The sequence below is a fragment of the Prenolepis imparis genome, unplaced genomic scaffold, assembly GCF_030444845.1.
Source record: "Prenolepis imparis isolate NDT839.2.m4 unplaced genomic scaffold, iyPreImpa1.0 SCAF_1, whole genome shotgun sequence".
Classification (NCBI taxonomy): domain Eukaryota; kingdom Metazoa; phylum Arthropoda; class Insecta; order Hymenoptera; family Formicidae; genus Prenolepis; species Prenolepis imparis.
In genome coordinates this window covers 20698289-20720024 of record NW_028141159.1, presented here as the reverse complement: position 1 = coordinate 20720024, position 21736 = coordinate 20698289, and the positions used below count along the sequence as shown (strand labels likewise).

The 21736-nt window shown below is 40.4% G+C and overlaps 2 protein-coding genes across 6 annotated transcripts in view; one reads left to right on the top strand and one right to left on the bottom strand.

Annotated features, from left to right (window-relative positions):
- The window catches only part of LOC145935802 (uncharacterized), a 188830-nt gene extending 179824 nt beyond the window's left edge, over positions 1–9006 (top strand). For all 4 annotated transcript variants that reach the window (XM_083037444.1, XM_083037435.1, XM_083037426.1 and 1 more), the window contains 3 exons: positions 114–3206; positions 4483–4823; positions 5504–9006. In XM_083037444.1, coding sequence (XP_082893570.1) covers positions 114–3206; positions 4483–4823; positions 5504–6055 — 3986 coding nt within the window. In that variant the 3' untranslated portion in view covers positions 6056–9006. The remainder of the gene's footprint in view (positions 1–113; positions 3207–4482; positions 4824–5503) is intronic.
- LOC145935822 (uncharacterized) overlaps positions 1–21736 on the bottom strand; it is an 86374-nt gene that overhangs the window by 32248 nt on the left and 32390 nt on the right. The gene's annotated exons all lie outside the window — the stretch shown is intronic.

Genomic DNA, 21736 nt, shown 5'->3' with positions numbered 1-21736 from the left:
ATAAAAAAAAATAAGCGGATTAGTAAAAAAAAATTTAGCTTTTATTCTCACGGATGCATAACTCACAAAGCATATTAATGGCTTTAAGCAAAGTATCACGCGATTGTTTCCAGGGGCGCTTGTTCAATCATTGAGCGTGTACGAATTGGATCGAAAAGTGGAGGAATTACGATCCGCCGCTTTCCCAGCGGGCTCGCAAATTAGGCATTTGCAAATATCGCATTCCGCGATCCGCGAAATAAGCGAGGATGCTTTCGAGCGACTGAACAAAAGCCTGGAATCCTTGGCACTCGTATCCGGCCGACTACCTCACGTACCTCAAAAGGCTATGGCCACGCTGAGCCTACTCAAAGCGTTGGATCTGGAAGCTAACCTCGTTTACGAGCTGCCTAGCTTCAGTTTCTACGGGCTCTCGTTAATTAAACTGAACCTGAAGGGTAATCAAATCATGAAAATTTCGGAATACGCCTTTGGCGGTCTCGAGAGCACTTTAAAGGATTTAGATCTGGCGGAGAACAAGATCAGACTGTTCCCCATGACCTCCTTACGAAGATTAGAGCATCTCACGTCCTTGAGGCTCGCGTGGAACGAGATATCTCAGCTCCCGGATGACGGCTATTCCAGGCTAATCGCCTTAAACTTCCTCGATCTCAGTAGCAACAATTTCAAGGACATTCCGCTCAATTGCTTTCGCGGCTGTCCGTCCTTAAAGACTCTCTCCCTTTATTACAACGCGGTCGAGTCTGTCGACAAGGATGCCTTTATATCGTTAATCGATCTCGAGTCGATAGACCTCAGCCACAACAAGATCGTGTTTCTTGACGTGGCTACCTTCCGTGCCAATCAAAAGCTAAAGTCGATCGATCTCAGCCACAATCACATACACTACATCCGGGGCGTATTCTCAAGGCTGCCCGAGCTGAAGGAGCTCTTCCTCGCGGAGAACAACATTCTCGAGATACCGGAGGAGACGTTCGCCGATAGCACGAGTCTCTCGGTCATTTATCTCCAGCAGAATGCCATCAGAAGGATCGACGCGCGTGGTCTGGTGACGCTCGGTCAATTGGCGCAGCTACATCTAAGCGGAAATTACATCGAGAAAGTGCCGCGCGACTTCCTCGAGCACTGTGAGAATCTCTCGACGCTCTCGTTGGACGGCAACAATATCCGCGAGCTCGAGGTAGGCACATTCGCCAAGGCGAAGCAGTTACGCGAGTTACGACTGCAGGATAATCAAATTACCGAGGTCAAACGCGGCGTGTTCGCGCCGTTACCGTCGCTTCTCGAACTACATTTACAGAACAACGCTATCACAGACATGGAGACCGGCGCGCTAAGATCCTTGCACAGTTTGCAACACGTGAATCTGCAGGATAATCTCCTGGCGGTGCTCGGCGACGTGTTTCAAGTGTCAAATGACGTCGGTCAGAGTGAAAACAGCGGTAGCTCCTTGGTCTCCATTCAACTGGACAATAATGGACTCGGCGTTTTGCACAATGACTCGTTACGTGGCCAGGCCTCGGTCAGGATCATGTGGCTCGGACACAATAGGCTGACGTGTCTTCAAGCTCCATTATTCCGGGACCTGTTGCTAGTCGAGCGCTTGTATCTTACAAACAATTCCATCTCGCGAATCGAGGATACCGCCTTCAAGCCGATGCAGGCGCTCAAGTTCCTCGAGCTCAGTATGAATCGGCTGAGTCACGTGACCGCGAAGACATTCTCGGAGCTTCACGAACTCGAGGAGCTCTATCTACAAGACAACGGTCTACGTCGCCTGGATCCTTACGCCTTGACGGCCCTTAAAAGACTGCGCGTCCTCGATCTGGCTAACAATCACCTGAAGGTGCTGCACGACAAGATCTTCCAGGAGGGACTACCGATTAGAACGCTCAATCTGAAGAACTGCACCGTCAGCATGATCGAGAACGGTGCCTTTCGCGGACTGAACAATCTCTACGAGTTGAATCTCGAACACAATCATTTCACTGCCATGGCGTTAGATCGCCTAGATATACCAGGATTAAGAGTTCTAAGAATCTCGTACAACAATTTCAGTCGAATCAACGCGAATTCCTTGGACGGTTTACCGTCTCTTCAGCATCTAGCGATGGAGTCGTCGCAGATATACAGAATATCGGCCGAGATATTCTCGAAGAACAAGAATCTGGGGAAGCTATTGCTCAGCAACAATCTACTCAGGGTACTACCAGCGACATTATTCTTGGGCTTGGAAGCGCTCAAGGAGATCAAGCTCGACGGCAACAGGTTCCAGGACGTACCGTACGACGTATTCGCGAACGCTACCACGGTAGAATTTCTCTCTCTCGCCAACAACGGTCTTCTTCACATGGATATGTCGCGGCTGAACGGATTGATCAGTTTACGTGAGCTCGATCTACGTGGTAACTTTATCAAGTCTCTCAACGGCTTCGCCGCCGTCAATTTCTCTCGCTTAATATCCGTGGACCTGAGCCATAATCACTTAACGGCTCTTCCGGCAAATTTCTTCGCGCGTTCGTATATGCTGCGGAAAATCGAGTTGGCGGCTAATAAGTTCCGGCAAATACCTGCCGTAGCGCTTACGGCGCAAAATATACCCGGTCTAGCCTGGCTGAACGTCACGGCTAATCCTCTTGTGAGAATACACGAGATCAGCTCGGAGGCGAAGTATCCGGCTTTACAGGAAATTCATATCTCCGGGACGAATTTAACTATAGTTACCAGTCAGGACTTTGAGGCATTTCCCGCATTAATGCATCTCTTTATGGGTAGCAATATGATATGCAGGGTATCGCCTAGCGCATTTCGAAATCTTCCGAACCTACTGACATTGGATCTCAGTGTCAACAAACTGGACCTGCTGCCGCAGGAAAGACTGAAGGGACTGGAACACCTCAGACTGCTAAATCTCACGCACAACCATTTGAAAGAGCTCGAGGACTTCCCGCCTGACCTGAAGGCTTTGCAAGTGCTCGATCTCTCGTACAATCAGATAAGCGGAGTGGGAAGGAGCACGTTTCAACATCTGGAGAGTCTGGCCGAACTGCACCTCTATGGAAACTGGATATCGTCGATCTCGCCGGACGCGTTCAAGCCGTTGAAAAAGCTCAGGATTTTAGATCTAAGTAGGAACTACTTAGCGAACTTACCGCTGAATGCCTTTCGACCTCTCGAAACGCAAATACGGAGTTTGCGGACCGAGGGTGAGTACGATTTATTACTTTATTTGCGTGCTCCGCGCGATTTTAATCCGTTACTTTTATGAAAATCTACCTCACTCTGACGCTTCAATTGGGGAAGATAATTACAACAAAATTTATATCTGTGTACAATATCTTTAAAATATATTTTTAAAATATATCTTTAAAATATATAAGATAATTATATTTTCTCTTTCATACTAATATAATTTTTATATTTTTTTTTATTTCTTAGAAAGCAGCAAGTGTTTTCAAAGTCATTTCATCAAACAAATATTTGTATACTTTGAGATTGTTATTCGGTTGTTTATCTAGAGTTTGCATGAGAGAGTTTCCTTACGTTCGACAACACTATTCGCGCATTGTACATGTGCCATTCACAGAAATCACGTTGCCCTCCGTTCGACAATAGCAATCACAGTCGGTGAGATGATTGGTTGCATGCAAAATTCGTCACCGAGTGTGTCTTCGCATGCGAGCGAGTTCGACTCGGTTGAAAATAGTCGCACAGGTAGTTACACTCGCGGAACTCCTTGATGTCGAGTATATGATACGAACGTAGAACACACAAAGCCACGAAACGTCGCGTCGCAGAGACGACTATAGCATCGCGGTGTATAATTCACGTTGTAATAAATGTCATTTAACGGTATTTATGGCAAATCTAAATGCTCAATCTTTATAAATCCTCAAGACTTTCGTGACTATCATGATGCAGTAAAAACTTTTTTTTTAATCATATTTAAATGCAATGGGTTAGTAAGAATCAGATGCAAATGATAGTGCGTTTAATTTCAAAGGAAGAATTAATTTTCCTTGAAATTAATTAATTGTGCACAGAGCACAAATTTTTCTTGGTACAATATCAAGAAATTAAATAACTTCAATTCAAGATTTTTTATTCTTAATAAGTCCTTCTGTCCTCTCTAAAGAAACACGAGAGAATTTCTTCAGAAAGGATAGAGAGGTTTATTAAAAATTGAAAACAAAAATAAAAAATCTTAAATAGAGATTATTTAATTTCTTTATATTGTACCAAGAAAAATTTGTATTCCGTGCACAGCTAATCAGTTTCAAGGAAGAATTAATTTTCCAAAAACGCACTACCCCCGCGTCTGACTTTTATCCCATTGAATTCAAACATGATATTTTTAAAATCCTCAATACTTGGTATATTCGCGCGAACGATAGCTTATAGATAAAAAGGTCACTTATAGACATTGAGATTATAAAAGTTTCTTTCCCGAGATAATTGTGATCATTAAATTCGCGTGTATAGAAAATCCGCTGCATTGCGACTGCGACTCCCAGGAGCTCTGGGAATGGCTGCGCGATCACCAGAAGCTGGTCGGCGGCGGGATGAGCGGTCGGAATCGCGGTGGCGGATTAAGAATGAACGACGTGGACGGCGGTCTGTTGAGATGCGAGCAGCCGCCGGAGCTGCGCGGACTTGTATTCCTGGATCTGGACCCGGGCGCTTTCTGCACCGCGCCTTTGATATTAAAATTGGCGATCCAGGACATCCAGCCCTTCTCGGTATGGGTGTCGTGGCAGAGCAGGAATCATTCCGGCTTGCGCGGCTATCAGGTGGCCTATCACGCCCTGGACAACGTTGACGAGGTACTAGAAATACGCAGACACTCTCTCATTGTGTATCACGGCGATGCCGTCGCTAAAAAGCGAACGCGAGATACAAAGCGGAAGGGGGAGGCATAAATCGAGAGGGTGGAGCGGGCGCGTGTAAAGTGTAAAACGGCTTGATTCAATCGATAGTAAAAGCCTGGATGTCCTCTCTCGCACTCTCCGCCTCCCTCGACGAGGCTCTAACTCATCCCTTGCAAAAACCTGTCGTCACATCCGACACCGTCCCGACTGATCGATCGCGCGCGAGCGCGCAAAAAACTGGCGGGCAACGTCCCGGATTAAGTATTTTCGCCATTTCGAAGAAAAGCGCGAATTTATTCGTTTTTAGTAATTGCCGGATAATGGCGATATACACTCGCACGCGCGCTCGTTATTTCACGAGAAAAGATTTTTGCGTTATTTATTTCAGAGCGGGGATGATAAAAATATTCTTCGTAAAAATAGTTGAAAAACATTAATGTGCTAATCGCGATAAATGTGGAAAATATAGAGAAAGAGAGATATCTGTATATATAATTCATGAATATCATTATTAATAGATTTATCGTAATAAAACTTTCACACATTTTTACACGTCGCGCGCGTTTATTTGATTTAATCCCCCATTTTATTCAAAGCGAAGATACGGGCATCACCTGTACTGCCCTAAATTCCAGGTACGTGCCAAAATACTCGAGCCCAGCGCGCGCTCGGTGAAACTGTCGAAGCTGTCGTCGAGCACTCGTTACCTGATCTGCGTGTTCGGTCTCGGTAATTGGATGGCGGAGGACGGCCCGATCGAGCAGCTCAGTTTCACGCAGATCGAGATACTCGTGCCGACGCCGAGCCCGCAGATGAAGGACTCCATGACCAGCCGTTGCACCGAGGTGAAGTCGCTGGACGCGCCGGACGCGATAATTAGCAGCGACGGCTCGGCAATGGGCGACGTAGGTAGCGTCAGCAGTTTCCTAACGAGGCGGCTCGGCCTGATAGTCGGCTGCTGCATGGGCTTCGTCGTCTTCCTCTTACTGGTGTCCGTGCTGGGCTATCTCAAGGTCAAGAAGCAACGAGAGGCGGCCAAGAGGGATCAACAGCCGATACCGCCCGAATATATATCCTATCGACACTTCAGCATACAAAGCGGCGAAGCCGGCCACGCGGCAGCCAGGCAGACCAGCCAGGACGGCCAGCATCCGAACTTCATCAGCAATACTACGTTGAACGTATGAGAAAAGTCGCGGAACTCCCGACTCGTGGAGGTTTCGAACGTGTGAGCGGAATCGATTTGGATTCGTACGTGTTTGCCGGTTCGAAGGGCTCCCCGACTCGCGGAAGTTTCGAGTTTACGCGCCAAATGATCTCAAACTGTCTGTGTCGAATTTTCGACACGACGCCAGACTGTTTTACGAATTTAGCGGATTTAGCGGATGTTGTGCGCTCAAGTGATACCGCACCGAGAGGATGCTGGACGGTATAGGAGCGCGTTTCCCTTCCTCCAACCCCTCATTCCCTCAACCCTCCCGGGCCGTTTTATTCCCGAGAAACATTATTACCTGCAAAATGAAGTTAACGGCAACGAAGAGAGTTGGAGCAGCGAATTCGCAGCAGTGAATGAGCGTGTGCGTGAGAATGCGCGCACGAATGGGATCTTTATTAAGTAAACGGAGCATTTTATAAAGCGATTTTCTACAAGTTCGAGTTTCGTTCCAAGTAGCTTTAATCATTTCAGAGTCGAGAGAGACGTCATATTGGACGAGCGCGCGCAATCGGACGGATGAAATGTCTCGTGAGTGTTGTATATCAAACAGGAAATTGATTTTGGTAATGTACGAGTACAGTTTTCTATATCTTCTCGTATATATGCTCTTTAAAAAAATCTTATAAGTTTTGAACAAGACGAGATGTATTAGAGTACTCTTCCCTCCCATCGAGAATTGAATTACAATAAGCTCAGTCAAGCACTATCTCGAAAATTCCGCTTCGGAAAATTTCTACTTGTCAAATTGGCATTTTCAAAATAATATGCGTAGAATGTCAAAATCAATACGCCGCGATCTCTGATGCATCAAAGCTGCGTAGAGATGCATAAAGAATATATACACAAAGTATATCGACGTCAAATAAATACGAGAGACTACCTCTCGGATACAAAGAGACGAATATCATTTTTATCTAGCGAAAAATCGGTCCAATTCACGGACGATGAACAAGTACAGTCGAAGGAGGAAACCACCCCCAACCCTCACGCATCTTTGTAGAATAATGCTCTGTCTTTTTCAAGAAATATGAAATTTTCAAGAGTGTGTATGCGAAGCGCGCACGATTTCGCGTGCTCCCGAAACGACGATGTAAAAGCGACGACGATAAAACGGTATAGGTAGGTAGATTTTCCGTTTCCATGTAATATACATGCATACGCGCGTGCGACGCGCATTTGCCGAACGATTTACGACTAAACACTGCGTTATTACATATCGTCCAGTCGCCGGATGGAGATCGGAACTCGACGTGCGAAGGGTGCGAAGTGGCTATTGTGTTTTCTTAATGGCTCGGCAAACCGCGCGCGCGTTTAGAACATCACCGCGCGTCGATCTCGCGAAATGGCCAGGCCATTTCGCGATAAACGCTCGCGATGACGGTACCATCAATTTCCGATTTCTGGGCTGGCGCGAAACGTCAGGAAGACGGAACGGAAAAAATTGCTCACCTCTATACATACGTGCGCGATCTCGATTTCGCGCGCGACTTCCGGATTCTCCAGCGATGAGAGAAGGCAAAACAAAAAAAAAACAAAAAAAAATATATAATTTTTTTAAGAAAAAATATTGCAATCCCTGTGGTTAGCATTTCAGCACAGTGTAAACTCTTTAGTTACAGCGAATCTCGTTAAAATTATACGATTCTTTTATAACTAATTATTCGCGATATCTAAATGAACTCTTGGCATTTTCAACGCGGAGATAAGAAATTCAGTTAAAAATACAAAGAGAGATACGTATTTTGTTAATCTGTCCGTAGAATATTAAGCGCCAAAATAGGTCAGATATAAAATTATACATCGAGATTGTACTGAGATTATACGAACTTTTACCTTTATCTTCTGGGTCAAATATTTTGTCTCCAAATGTCTAGTCATCACTGAAGAATTATCGACAGTTTCAAGGTGACGTTCCGTTTTGACGAAAATATCGTTTAAAAATCTATAAATATACATGACGAAACGCGTGACGATTGTATATAGATACATACGTATCGGAAAACTATGTATATTCTGTGGTTAAGGATGTCACGGATTTATTATCGTGAAAATTCTGATGATCTCTTATAAATAGCGAGAAACAATAGTAGTTGAATTAGCATCGGCGCTACGATTTTCTCCCCGATTTTCCAAGAGGTCCCGGAACGAGACGGGTCCATCAGAACTTTTATCGCTGTATCGATACGCGACGGATGATGTAACGCAAATTTCGCATTAGCGCGATGAATGACACGCGAATAAAGTATTTTTTTTTTCCTTTTTCGGAATTTGATGTAGACCGACACAGATTGATACTCGCTCGATATTGCCAATAGCCGTGCGATCATTGATGTTGCAATTTCACGACAAAATATCGCGCTCACCGCAGAGGAATTTTTAATTCGAACTCGCGAGAGAGTTGGACAATTCAACGTGACACGTTCGCGTCAATTCGACAGGGACGACGTGATTATCGAGGCAATGCGATATCCAGCGAGCTCGTTAGGAAAAATCGTTACGAAACAACGAGCTGGGATCGCGTAGCTCGACGTGTCCGATGTGATCGTTCATTATCGCATTACCGGATCGCATTCGCAGATGGATTCTGAGAAAAAGTGACTCCGGTTCCCGGCCAAAGCAAAAGAAAAGAAAAGAAAAGAAGAAAAAATTCACGATGACGAGGAAGGAGAGCGAGAGATCTTTCGAATCGCGGTGCGAGGTCTATGTGTATGCGTTGTCGTTACACACTGTGTACTGTAACATATACGTACGTCACTGTAATAAAAATGCAAATTCTTTTGTAATCAAGTGTTTTTCATCTCCGGCACACCTGCCGTGCGTACGGGAACCCGACGGGACGTATTAATCCGGAGTCCCGATATCGCCGGTGCGACGTGATTGAACCATAACCGGAGCTCTGGAGTTTTCCTTACGTTGCCTCTTACGTATATATATGCAGAGGGAGAGAGAAAAGTTCTCTCGACACATATATAGTAGCAGTTCTTGTTGCCGTTATCGCGGACGTCTTTGTTCCCATTGTCACTCGATTTTACAGCGCGCGAGGGATGCATATCAAACCCACGTTGGATTACGTTGCATTATAAGTTATACGGCTTCCAATGGAGTGCGGCTTATATTGAAAACAGAATGGCAGAATATATTAATTTCAATCGGCGATATCGGAATTTGACGAGCTCCATCAAATTCGCAATCGCGCACGGACCCACCGATGGATATAAATTGACAGCTTTACGGCAGACGCGGAATATACGAGGCAATCTCTATCGCTGCAGGGTTGCTATCACAAAGAACGAACAGGATGAGGATAACTTATTAACGGTAAGCTTTGTAGGATTTTTTTCATTGCTTTTTATATCGACTTTTTCGATCGGTGTATCTTCAAAGGATAACGTCAAACTGATGAATCAGCAATATAAGAATATCACCTTTTCGAAGAGAGAAGGATTTATTTGGGCAAAACTCTTGATTGAGATGAGATTAAAATTGGAAATCAAATTGAAGATAGTCTCAATATTTCCTTCTCTTAATCATTTGTATCTGAATATAATCATGTCTCAATAACTTTTGTGTGCTAGAGAATTTTTAATAAGGTTTCGTGAAGAAAGAAATTTTAATTTATCGTTTATATAGACGATAAAATTAAAAACCATCATCGACGCCCCAATAATCGGACAACAAAACTCGAATAACGCCAGGATGCCTATCGTTCGTACCTGTCTCACATGGGACGAGACCGATTTTCCAAGGATATCGCGAGATGAAATGCCAAGGCATTTCCAGGAATAAACGGAGGTCACAAGTGTCACGCGGGGGTTCCCTCCCAAGGGTCGCAATTCGGAATTCGTAAAGTATGCGGCGGTGTCCTCGTTTATTTCGGCGAGCGGCAGGTCTGCGCGGTGTCTCTTTAAAACCGTCGTCCCTACGCCTCGTATAAATTTTCCAGCGTCTCGACGAAACGCTTCCCGTCCGCTTTATCGTATTTCCTTGCAATTAACCCCTCCTCGCCGCTTTCCGCGCCCCGCGCATCCATCGTCGGCCGTGGGCTGCGGATCGCGAAGTAGGAGCGTTCTGCATATTTCATTTGTTCCTGGGCGCGCGAGCGCTCCGGGAGGCTGAGCGCGTCCCGGTTTCGTTCTTCCGGAATTGCAAGGGCGGTGACCCGTGGCCAGGAAATTGAAACTCACCGTTAAGAACACTCGCGTGGTGCCGTCGACGACGGGACCGAGGACGGCGGCTGCGCCGGAACGGACCATCCTGCGCCATTATATGTCGCCGAGGAAAAGAGAGCAATTATTCTTGTATGGCTGTAATTAATACCGGCTAATTAATTAACTCGACGCGCAAAATTCGTAATCGGCCTAACCGACTCGCGGGGGGTCGGTCGGCCCGAATACTGTGACATTATTCCATCGATGAATCGTCAACCAGCCGTGCAATTTTTTAAAGCAATTTTTTTCGAGATCAAATAACTCTCGATTAGCTAAAGAGACGATTGCTGTTATGGATATCACTCTGCCTGATCCTCTATTTTATTGAATGCAAGGATATATCTTTTCGCAATTCAACACAATTCTTTTTCGTATTCGCGGAAAATGTTCTCAGGCATTATTTATCGGTGTTACGTAGCCAAAAAGGGGCATTAAACTTAAACAGGATGATGCAGGATGTTTAAACATTAAGAACCGTGAGTTATTGCGCATTGTCGTGCCATCTGTCTACAAGTCACTGGCCATAAAAAGAAACATGGGTTTAAAAAAAAATATTTTGGGATCGCTCTACCAATTTTCTACTTGACATTTAACGCTTAATGAGAAGTATCTAAATAATTTTACGGACAGACAGATACAAAATCGCTTTCAGAGAAATATCGCGCTTTATGCTATCTTTTTAATAAATTTAATTGATCAAATTGACACGATTTTTAAATATTCATTACAAGCTATAAAAAGAGATTCCGAAGGAATTGATAATTATATAAATGTTTTACAACTTTTTATCTGTCGATTAAAAATATTTGTGAAAAATCGAACACTTTATTGCTAATATTAATATATTGGAAAATGAGAGCAGAATATATATTATCAATGAGAAATTTTCTATCTTTCGATGAACTTTATCGATATATATTGCATTTTCTTCTACGAAATGAAAAGAAATGAAATGGTATCGATTGTCTTTCAAGCTTTCAATTTTGCTTGATATCTGGCCGTTATTCGAACCATTTATTGAACATTGATAAAATTTATCCGAAACAGATAATTTACGAGTATAATAGCATATAGCTTCATGAATTATGTAGCTTATATGTATATATATATATATATATATATATATATATATATATATCTTAATGAGCAATAAAATTCGAAATTGCTAAAAGTGAGCTTATTACATTCCAAATTTAATGTATAATATAATGCACAACATAATTTATGACATTATTATGCTCGTGGCACATTTAACTAAAATTTCACGCCTTTATTAAATTTTTCTCTATGTTCAATATTCGCTCAATGCCCGGGAAAAATACGTTATTTATTCGTACACTGCTTATCATATTTATTATTCATTCGTCACGCGGTTGTATTATACCATAATTAAAATAATTCGTTTGTGTTTACTTCAACCTATTTAACTGGGCAAAATGTAAAAGTTAGTTGTTCTGCATTTTTAAGAACATATTCGGAGTACAATTTTTGTTAGACCAGCGCAACGCTGGTGTGTTTTATGAATAATTACGTCCTGATGCTCATCGCGCAAAAGATAGTCATATCTCTCGTATTATTAATGATTTCATTAAATAGAAACGTATGAAATATCAATAACATCTTAATTATTATCAAATATAAACAATAGAAAGAATTAATCCAATTAAAGTTAGATATCTGTGATACATATTTAAACATGATTTTTAAAACTTGTTTTATCCTTAATTTTTTCTGGTACGTTTCTACTACGAACAACTCGAGCATATAATTGCATCGATCGTTGCACCCGCCATTTTATATACACACACAAACACACATATACATACATGGACACATACATTCACATACATTCACATATAAACACATGTTTGCAAAAATCTGAAATTTTTCCAGAGTGCATCCTGCGCGAAGAAGAACAAGAGTGCATCGCGTTCAGCGATATTCAGGTAATATTATCCTATAGTAAGTAATGTACTTAGTCACTCCATTTATCGAAGAGGAAAAGAAACATTATTTGCGCGCAGCGGATATGAAAACAAATGATCCGGAATAATGACGCAGAATAAAAACATACGACAATACTTGTCGCTTATAACTTGCTTATGCAGATTTACAAACTATTCTAAATGCTATTCATTTCTTCAATGTGCGCTATTCATTTCTTCAATTCTATTCATTTATTCAATGCAAAATTAGAAAACTAAATTTAAGTAATTCTTCTTTACATTAATTTTTATTCTCTATAGCGTCTCTTGCATATTAATGTAATTATCATACAATAGTTCTCACAGAATGTCCTGACATTTATCATCTTGTCATCCTGTCATTTTATATCTTCAACTGTCAAATAAAATTAAATTCAATTTTAATTTCTCTTTTTAACAAAACTCTTATTTAATGTAAAAAGAAAATTTTGTCTTATTGCAACTTTTTTTAAATTTGAATATTAAATATCTTGATAATCGACGCGTCAAAAAATTAAAAGTTTGTTAAAATATAGTTTACATATATAAAGTTAAAAAAAAATTATATACATTGTCTATATATGATCAAAAATCTGATTGATATTTTCATAATTTGAAAAACAAATTATTCATATCAACTTCATTGAAATATTTAGAAAAGCACGCTATATAAATTCAGAAGATATAAGATAACAAAATCATTTTTGGTTTATTTTCGTTTTTGCACTCGATTCAGTGCTCGACTCAATATTTTGAAAAAAGAAAAACAGAATGAGGCAAAGCTATAAAAGATAAGTAGTAGAAATGTCGGACAATGGTCGACTTAATATTTTTAAAAAGGAAAAACGGAGTGGAGTAAGGCCATGAAAAATAAGTAGTGAGATGTCAGACTAGTCAGACACCGAAGCAGTAGTCAGTCGTAAGCAAAGCGAGCTGTCAAACGGATCAGATGAAATGTCAAGTTCGTATAAGAAACTTTTCGAAAGATCACGTGTGCATATGTGTCTGTGTGTGTACATGTGTTTAATAAAATCTGCATATAAAATGTTAATATAAATTTTCTTACTTTATATGCGCGACATATTCATGCCATATGCTACATACAATAAGTGAGTATTACTACGATTTTTTGATTTTAAAAAATCTGCGATGTTATCATGCGTACAACATGATACAAAGCTTTAATAGTTTTTTCTATTTTTTGTCGGTGACCGCGCGTACGATGCGCAATAAAATCGTACGTACAAGTAGTATTTATGCGCACATCTCCGTATTTTGAATTATTATTTAGCGTAGAATATACCTTTTGTATGTGTGGAATCAAAATTGTCAGCAAATCTGATGCAGACAGACGACGCCACAGGCAACCTTCTCGCAACACACCGATTGCTACGTTTATGATATTATATTATGGAAATAAGTCAAACTAAACGTTTAGTGGAATGTGTTTATAAACTTTGAAACTTTTCCGCTATGAATCAGCGATGCGTATAAATTCGCATAAAACAGTTTCGCTGAAACTTTATAAAAGTCAAATGAGAAAAAAAACTGTAGGTACAAAAAAAACCTACAAGAATGTCGTAATAAAGTTAATACGGGATCTGTGTCGCGAGGATTCTTATATTTTCTACTGCGCGCAATGTCGCGAGCACAAGCAAATAGTGCAAACTGGGACAGTCGAGATGTTGACGCGACCGTTTTTCTGTTTCCTCTGAAAATTGGGCTCGTCGACCTTATTTGATTACTGGATCTGTATGCCCAGAAAAACTTTATTTGCTTTAATAGAACCGAATCAAGTGCACGTAAATGATAATGCCACATATTTAAACGAAACCTACATAGACAGAAGAATAATATTTTTATTCCATAAACTTAATACTCTACAGACCGATAAAAATTAAATGAGTAATCAGGACTTGTGATTACAGTGCTGATATTCTGAATTGAGTTGGGAAAATTTAGTTTGAAATTTCTTTCTGTGTTTAATTTCCAAACTTCAATGTGGAATAATGATGAAAAATTAAATCTCGCAATTGTCGGGCATCCCTCTAAAGCTACCTCGCTACGCCGTGAGCCTTTTCGCGGAATTTCATTTTTCATTCATGCCCCCTAGGTCTCGATTCGACTACGTTTAAATAATTTCGCGTACACGCCGTTATTATATACACGCTCCTTTCTTCTTCTCTTACATTGCGAGAGAAATAGAGAGAGAGAGAGAGAGAGAGAGAGAACCTTTCCTTTGTCTATCAATTCGAGATGTTTAATCATCCGTTTTGCTTATTTTGCGCCAATCGCAAATATCAAGGCACGAATGAATCAATGCACCCTCTCGTTGTTCTATGAAGTATGCATATCGCCCGATTTCGCGGTGTATGCTGCGCGAAGAAGCTTTTGTTGAGTAACGCCGAGACTGCAATTCGCGGTAAGCGGTTTTGCGGTGTATACGGTAAAGCTCCCAGGAGAGGAGCTGGTTGTTAAAGGAAAAGCGCGCGCACGCGTTTGAAAGAGAGGGAGAGAGAAGGGGGATCCTGTAATACATCGGTAATACGTCGCATAAGGTAGAAATCCTTAAACAACGAGAGCATCATGCAAGGCGCTTAATTCCAAACGCATCGTCGAAAAGCTGAGAATCGCGCGATTCTTGCGGCGACCCAAATACCGATTCGTTCTAACCAGAGTGGCGAATTTGCGCGCACGACAACATCGCGAAATATTCGCCAAATAACGTTTTCCCTCATCCATTCGCGTGTTTGTCTCGGCGTAAAACGATATAACGTGTTACTCGTTGTTACTCGGGATAAAAACGCGACGAGAGAATTTCGTTCCTTTATCACGTATGTCGACTTTGTGGCGTGCGACGCGATATTCGCATTTTCTGTTAACTCGATTCCGGTCGAATACGCGAAGTTTAGTCCGAAAGTTTATACCGAGAACCCCCAGGTGTGACATCAATCTCGCGTTACCACGTTCAAAAATTTCACCTCTGTTTTCGACACTTTTTTTCCTACGACCCTTCCTCTCACTGACTTTCGGAAAAGCTGTGTTCCTCGACAAATTACTCGGATTAAAGATGAGGAAAATTCAAGGAGAAATGATTTTTTTTCATCGCGCGTTTTGCATCGCGAATAATAACACATATAATTATAATGCATAATTTCCCTTGCGTCTCCTCACCCCGTCGATTTGCAACGAGTCATTGTACGCCGCAAACGCCGCACTATCGGAAACTGAAAGCAGTCAAAGATTTTAAAGATCAAAGAGCTTCTGATGGCGTCTGAGGCGTTGCTTCGATGCGGCTGCTGCCTGCGTCTCTTTGACTTTTAGGAAAATAAGATTTAGCAGTCTGTGAGAGGAAAACTGGTGAAGCATTCGGCGTTGATTTCCTCTCGTGCGCGACAAAAAGACGCGAGTCGCTGTTAAAAGTTCTTCCGCGAGAAACACGCGACGCTTAAGAATATAGAATATCTCAGGAAAAAGGAGATGTAGCAGACTTTTTCCAAAACGCTTCTCGGAAAAAGATTGCCTCAATATATATTTCAAGTCTGAAATTAATAACCACAATTGGGTTTTATTTAATATATCATGAGATGTATCAAATTTAATATATCATTAGATGTATCCCCTTTTATACATTTTCATTATTTAGTTAAAAAATTTTGCAATGGCACTTTTTTCCAGCATAGCAGATTTCCTAATATATATGTAAAACACTCATTCAAGAATTAGATACTTAATAACACATTTTCTTCATGTCACAGAAACATTATGACATCGAATAGTAATATTACGAAATGTGTGCCGATATATATATAGGTTCACGTAATCTCCGTTCGATTTCCTAACACATATCCAAGTTCTTATTAATATTCAGCATAATTTCGCAGCCGCATCGAATCGAATCTACGTCCATTCGCGCGTACGAGAGATCTCCCTACATAAAATCACGCGAATAACATACCCAAGATCTGACAGATTCCCTCCGGGGAAATTCGGCAGCATCTTTCGCATCTATTGTTCGCGAAAGAATCGAAAGAAAAGACGATGGCGTTGAATGGGCGGGAGAGCTCATCTTCCGAACGACTTAGCGCGTTCACCGACAAAAATCTCGTGGTACAGAAGGAAGGTCGGATTTCGCTTCGGCCGAACCGGGATCTAAAATGGGATCGATCTACCGTACAATACCGCGCGATAATGTACGGCTAACGCCCAGGTATTAATGACACGCCTGAGTGAGTTACGAGAGAGCGGTGGTATGAGTGCTTCATAATGCAGGCACATCTCTAACGCGGCGTCGATAGACAATAGGAAAATTACACCGTAGATTGCTTTAACAATGATGGTTCTTCGACACTTTTCTTCACTTTTCGAAAAAATTGTATTCTCGAAGTAAGAAGACTGTATAAAAAAATTATATAAAATTCCTCTCAATAGATATTCTTAAGAGTTTCTAAAACAATCTCTAAAAGTGAAAATATATTCTTTGTTAATAACAAATGTCGTATGTTTTTTCATGCGGACCGTTTATTTGACGTTATGTGGTCATATTTTTGCACCAATGCATATGCTTATAGTGTAGCAATTTATAATGCAGTGTTTGTCACTGAATGGTTTTAGTTTATTAAAGAATGAATAAAGTTGATAAATAACTCGAAAAAAAAAGATTTGAGCGATTTAAAAGAAGTGTTTACGAATAAAATCGTTCAGGACTCGGATCTCGTGCTTCATGCTGAGTTTATATGAATTAATTCTTTATGGTCTTTCTTTGCTTGTGTGTTGTAAAATAATGTACTTTTTTGTAAAAATAAATCTCGTTTCGTCTACATTTTTATAAATTAAGAATATCTGATACTAATCTTTGGAGGATTCTTCTCTTAAGGTAAGAGGATTCTTTAGTCATATTTTAAAACCTTTAGTCATATTTTATTTTATTATAGGGGATTCTAAAAATAAATGGGGAATTCTCAAAATGAGAATACAATTTTTCAGTAATAAATGTTCATAATTCTCGGACATTTATTTTCGAACGAGAAACACATCTGTCTCATAATCTCGCTAAACTTTTTACAAATGACACTTATTTATCATTCTAATTTGTTCACTATAAGCATCCTACAATTGTGCGTATAGTCAAGGAAATCGTCTCAAGATTAAATCTATGTATCTGTCTTCCATAACGTGTATTATAATGTGACGGATGTAACTTCGCCCGAGGGATGTCGCGAACTATGAAACTGTGAACTATGAACATTTACTTAAAAGAGCAGAATTATCCGGCTATGGTGTACGGTAGTCGGCTCTTAATCTCATCTCTCTCTCTCTCTCTCTTTCTCTCCGTGCCTTAAAGTTTGTAAATAATTCAGCGTCGTCTGCACAACGAGCCATCGTCGCCGTCGATGCCGCGACGACGGGGATGTATGTACAGGGAGGCCGGAAGACGGGATGGGAAGTAAAAAAAAAAGGTAAAACGTAAATAAAGCAGGAGAAAAACGTCAGAGCGAAATACGATAAGAGCACCACCCCGGCTTGGTCTGCAGCCAATTCTAGAGGAAGGCTGCCGTAGCGATCACGTGCAGACCTTATTGCGGGCGGATCGTGAGATTTCCTATTTCCATGCATTTCGAAGCGCCTGATTCTAGCCTAACGCCCAAGGGGGACACCTTGGAAGTGTCCGCGCCGAGATTATTACAGCTAGATTATCGACGAAATGCGAATCCCGCATCTACGATGCGTCACCCTAATAAACTGTGAATAATTTCTTTTCCTCTTCTTTTAGCAAGCACAATCAAAATTCTCTGGAGAGAAAGAGAGAGGTGAAGAAAGATAGAAAATTTGAAGAATATTATCATCATTTTTAAAATAATTTTTATATCTTCTTTTAGCAAGCGCAATCAAAATTCTCTGGAGAGAAAGAGAGAGATGAAGAAAGATCGAAAATTCAAAGAATATTAGAATTATTTTTTTACAAAATGCATTAAATTAAATATGTAAATTTTTTATGGAATTGAATTATTTTTTTGCACAATCTTTTACGAGAGAAACGCGGCTTGCCCTAAGGCTGAAAGCCACTTTGAGCAGAAACTTTTTTCATTTCTCCGAAATTATTTTGGAGTATCATAGTTTAATGAGAGTTACCCTTTTTTTATCTTCTCATCAGTCCATATGTACCGGGGATATTAACTCAGCTTCAACATGCATTTCAACGCGCTTTAATAAATATCTCTCATGAAATTTTTTCTTCATTAAACGCACGTTATTAAACAGTTTTTCAACATGTCACTTATAATATTTTACACAAGTGACACTTAATCCGAAAGCTTTAAGTATAAGCTGTGTAATATGTCGCAATATAAAACGCGCTCTTTCGTTGCATTCTCTGTGTTCTGTAACTAAATTATAATTTCGTCTACGCATAAAAAAAAAGAAAAATATACATTTATCATTATGCTCCAAAATAATTTTAGAGAAATGAAAAAAGCTTTTTCTAGATATGGCTTTCAGCTACAAACTGTGTCTCTCCAGCATTAATAAAAAACGATAGAAAAGTATTAATTTTATATAATTCTGTCTGCATCTCGCTTCATTATGCTAAGAACTTCGATAAAAGAAGAGGAAAGGATAAAAGATAATTATAACAATTTTGAAATGCGATTGTAATAACGATGCGATATATATAATAATATATACGAGGAGAGAAGTAGCGCGATATTGTATTAGCACGAAGAGTGATGCAATGATATCGCTAATGATAATGGTTGCAACATCGTGCAGATAATTAATTACCAGGATGAGCAAATTGCGAAATAACGAGCCCGTATCGTAATATTGTATTGTATATTCGATAATCGATTCGAATATTAGGTGTACGGAGTCCGCGCACGGCAAACTGCATAATTTTCAGACTTCCACGACGACTATATATATACATATAAACGTTGATCGGATTCTGTCCCTTTGCTCTCTTTCTCTCATAGAGTTGGATAGTGTATTAAATTGTGCAAAATAATCGGCTCCACTCATTTTTGCGTCGTACCCCAGGGAAAAAGACTTAATCTCCCTCGACGATAATTCCCGTGAAGACTGCCGAAAATATTCAATTCTTGGATCACGGGCTACAAGCGGATTATATCGTGCGTACGTGCGTATGTAGGTATGTATGTGTGCGCGATAATGCAACCGGAGTATGGCTTATCAAGTATTCACGCGACGATTTTCGAAAATCGCACGGACGATCGAGCAAATTTGCGCCGAATCCGGAGAAACGCTATTACCGACGCAATTAGCAGATGTAGCGTTAAAGTGCAGCGATATACGAGAGACCGATTAAAAGCGGTCGAATTTGCCAGGGTCGAAGCGGAGGAGAGAGCTTGGGGTAGGAGAGAAGGGATGGGGAGAGAATACACGGTCGTTGATTACAGAGAAGGGATTCCGCCGAGCGATCGCGAGATACGAGAAAAAAAATGTACCGCTCTCGCGCAGCACACGCGCGGCTAATTGCCGAATATTTAATCATTTATAAATCGGTCGGATCGTCGGAATCTGAAATGTCGGAGGCGCCCGGGCTATCGAATTCCGCGTGATAACCGGCATTTTTCCTCAGACTCGAATTGACATGAAAATGTGTGTATCGCGCCCGAACACAGGTTGAAATATTTATTATATATCTCTTTTTTTTTTTGTTGCAATGCAACATTCATTAAAACCGACGTGAGCGCGGAATGTACTTGTATAGCGCGTTCAATAAATCGCGCCGAAACAAGATAGAATTTTGAACGTTGCGTTTCGTAGAGTGAAAAGTTCCGCGTATTTTTACCGTCCGTTTGTATATTTTACATATCAAATCGCTATATGTAATTGACTCTTTGAGTGACAGTTACAGAATATCAAGTATGATATCAAGTAAATTATTATATGCTTCTATAAAATATAACTTTTTGATTACCTAAATTTTTATCATTTATAACTGTTTCATTTTCGAAATGACACATTAGTATGTGCAACAGAATACAATTTTTGACATATGATGTGATCTTTCATCGCATGTCTCAAGTCAAGTGTAGCGATTATTTTCTTCGCTTATTTCGCCGTATAAAATAATTTGAAACTATATCGAGCAAAATGTTAAACAAACGAAAATCCTCGCCGCTTGATATCTCGCTCTGAAATTCAGATTTCTTGGTGGCCGTATAGCTACACGAAAACGGTGGTCCTGCTCTCGAGAAAGACGTATGTATCGCCTTCGCGTCACGTACCTACATCGCGACATGAAACAACGAACAAATATTATTTTTCGTGCCAGCGAGAACGTTTCCATCGGAGTAACATCGCGGTGTTTTCTCTCTCTCGCCCTCCCTTTCTCTCTCCGATCGTTTGCACACCTCGCTGACCTACGACCCTCGCGTATCTGTTTCAACTTAAGTTGAATCGAAATTTATTCCTCGCTGCTATATATGCCTCTTTTCAGCACGATGGTCGTATATTTTAATACGCGATATAGCGTACGATTATAGCGTTATAAACTTTATGATTTGTAAGATGGCGAAGCAGACACTATGTGTTGAACGATACTTTTCGCTAACTTTTCGGAAACGCGTGAATTTAACAACATCTGACGCATCTTTAATGCGAATCTTGCGCCAAGTGATACAAGTTTATCATTATGTGCCTGCTATTATTATTGCTGATTAATATTTCACTACACTCTGTATTACATACGCATATCATTTACAGTGACATTTGTTTTACAATGAATATGTAACGTAGTCACATCTGTTTAATATCGATAGCGAGCTCGTATCTCGTAATAATAATGTAATATGTTGTCATGACACGTTTCATGCGTCGATAACTGATATTATATTCGTAACGTGTGGTAACATTGTAATATCCGTTTTATTAACATAACCGAATCGTGACGTACGTATAAATACGCGATATGACATTTTCTTTCGACATTAAATCTATCGTCTAAAAGCTTCAAAAATGTATCAAATTTTTAAAAAATATAATATTTCTATATACGATTCATTACGATATAAATAAACCTCTTAATAAACTTTTGCAAAAGGAGAAATGCTATGATGTAAAATGTCTCTAAGACATGTCTTATCGATATTTGAAGACATTCTTTAAAATATCTGAAAGCAACCTAAATTTACAGATCAAAAATAACGTCGATGTTTTATATAATTAGGAGGTTGTATATTTACGGGTATATACCTATATAAGCATATGCAGGTGTGTATCACAAATCGTAAAAAACAAGTTTTCGATTTACAAACGCATCGAAAACGGGTCACGAGCGACGGAGTTGCGAAATAAATTATCGACTTTGGCGTAGTCTCCGGACCAGGGAAAGCGATCTCGAAAGACCTCGACAACGGAATGGATGGCTACATAGGAGAATCGATTTATTTTCACTACTCGCGATACATACAATATGGGATAACTCGGGAATACCTTATCAGTACATTAATTATACGC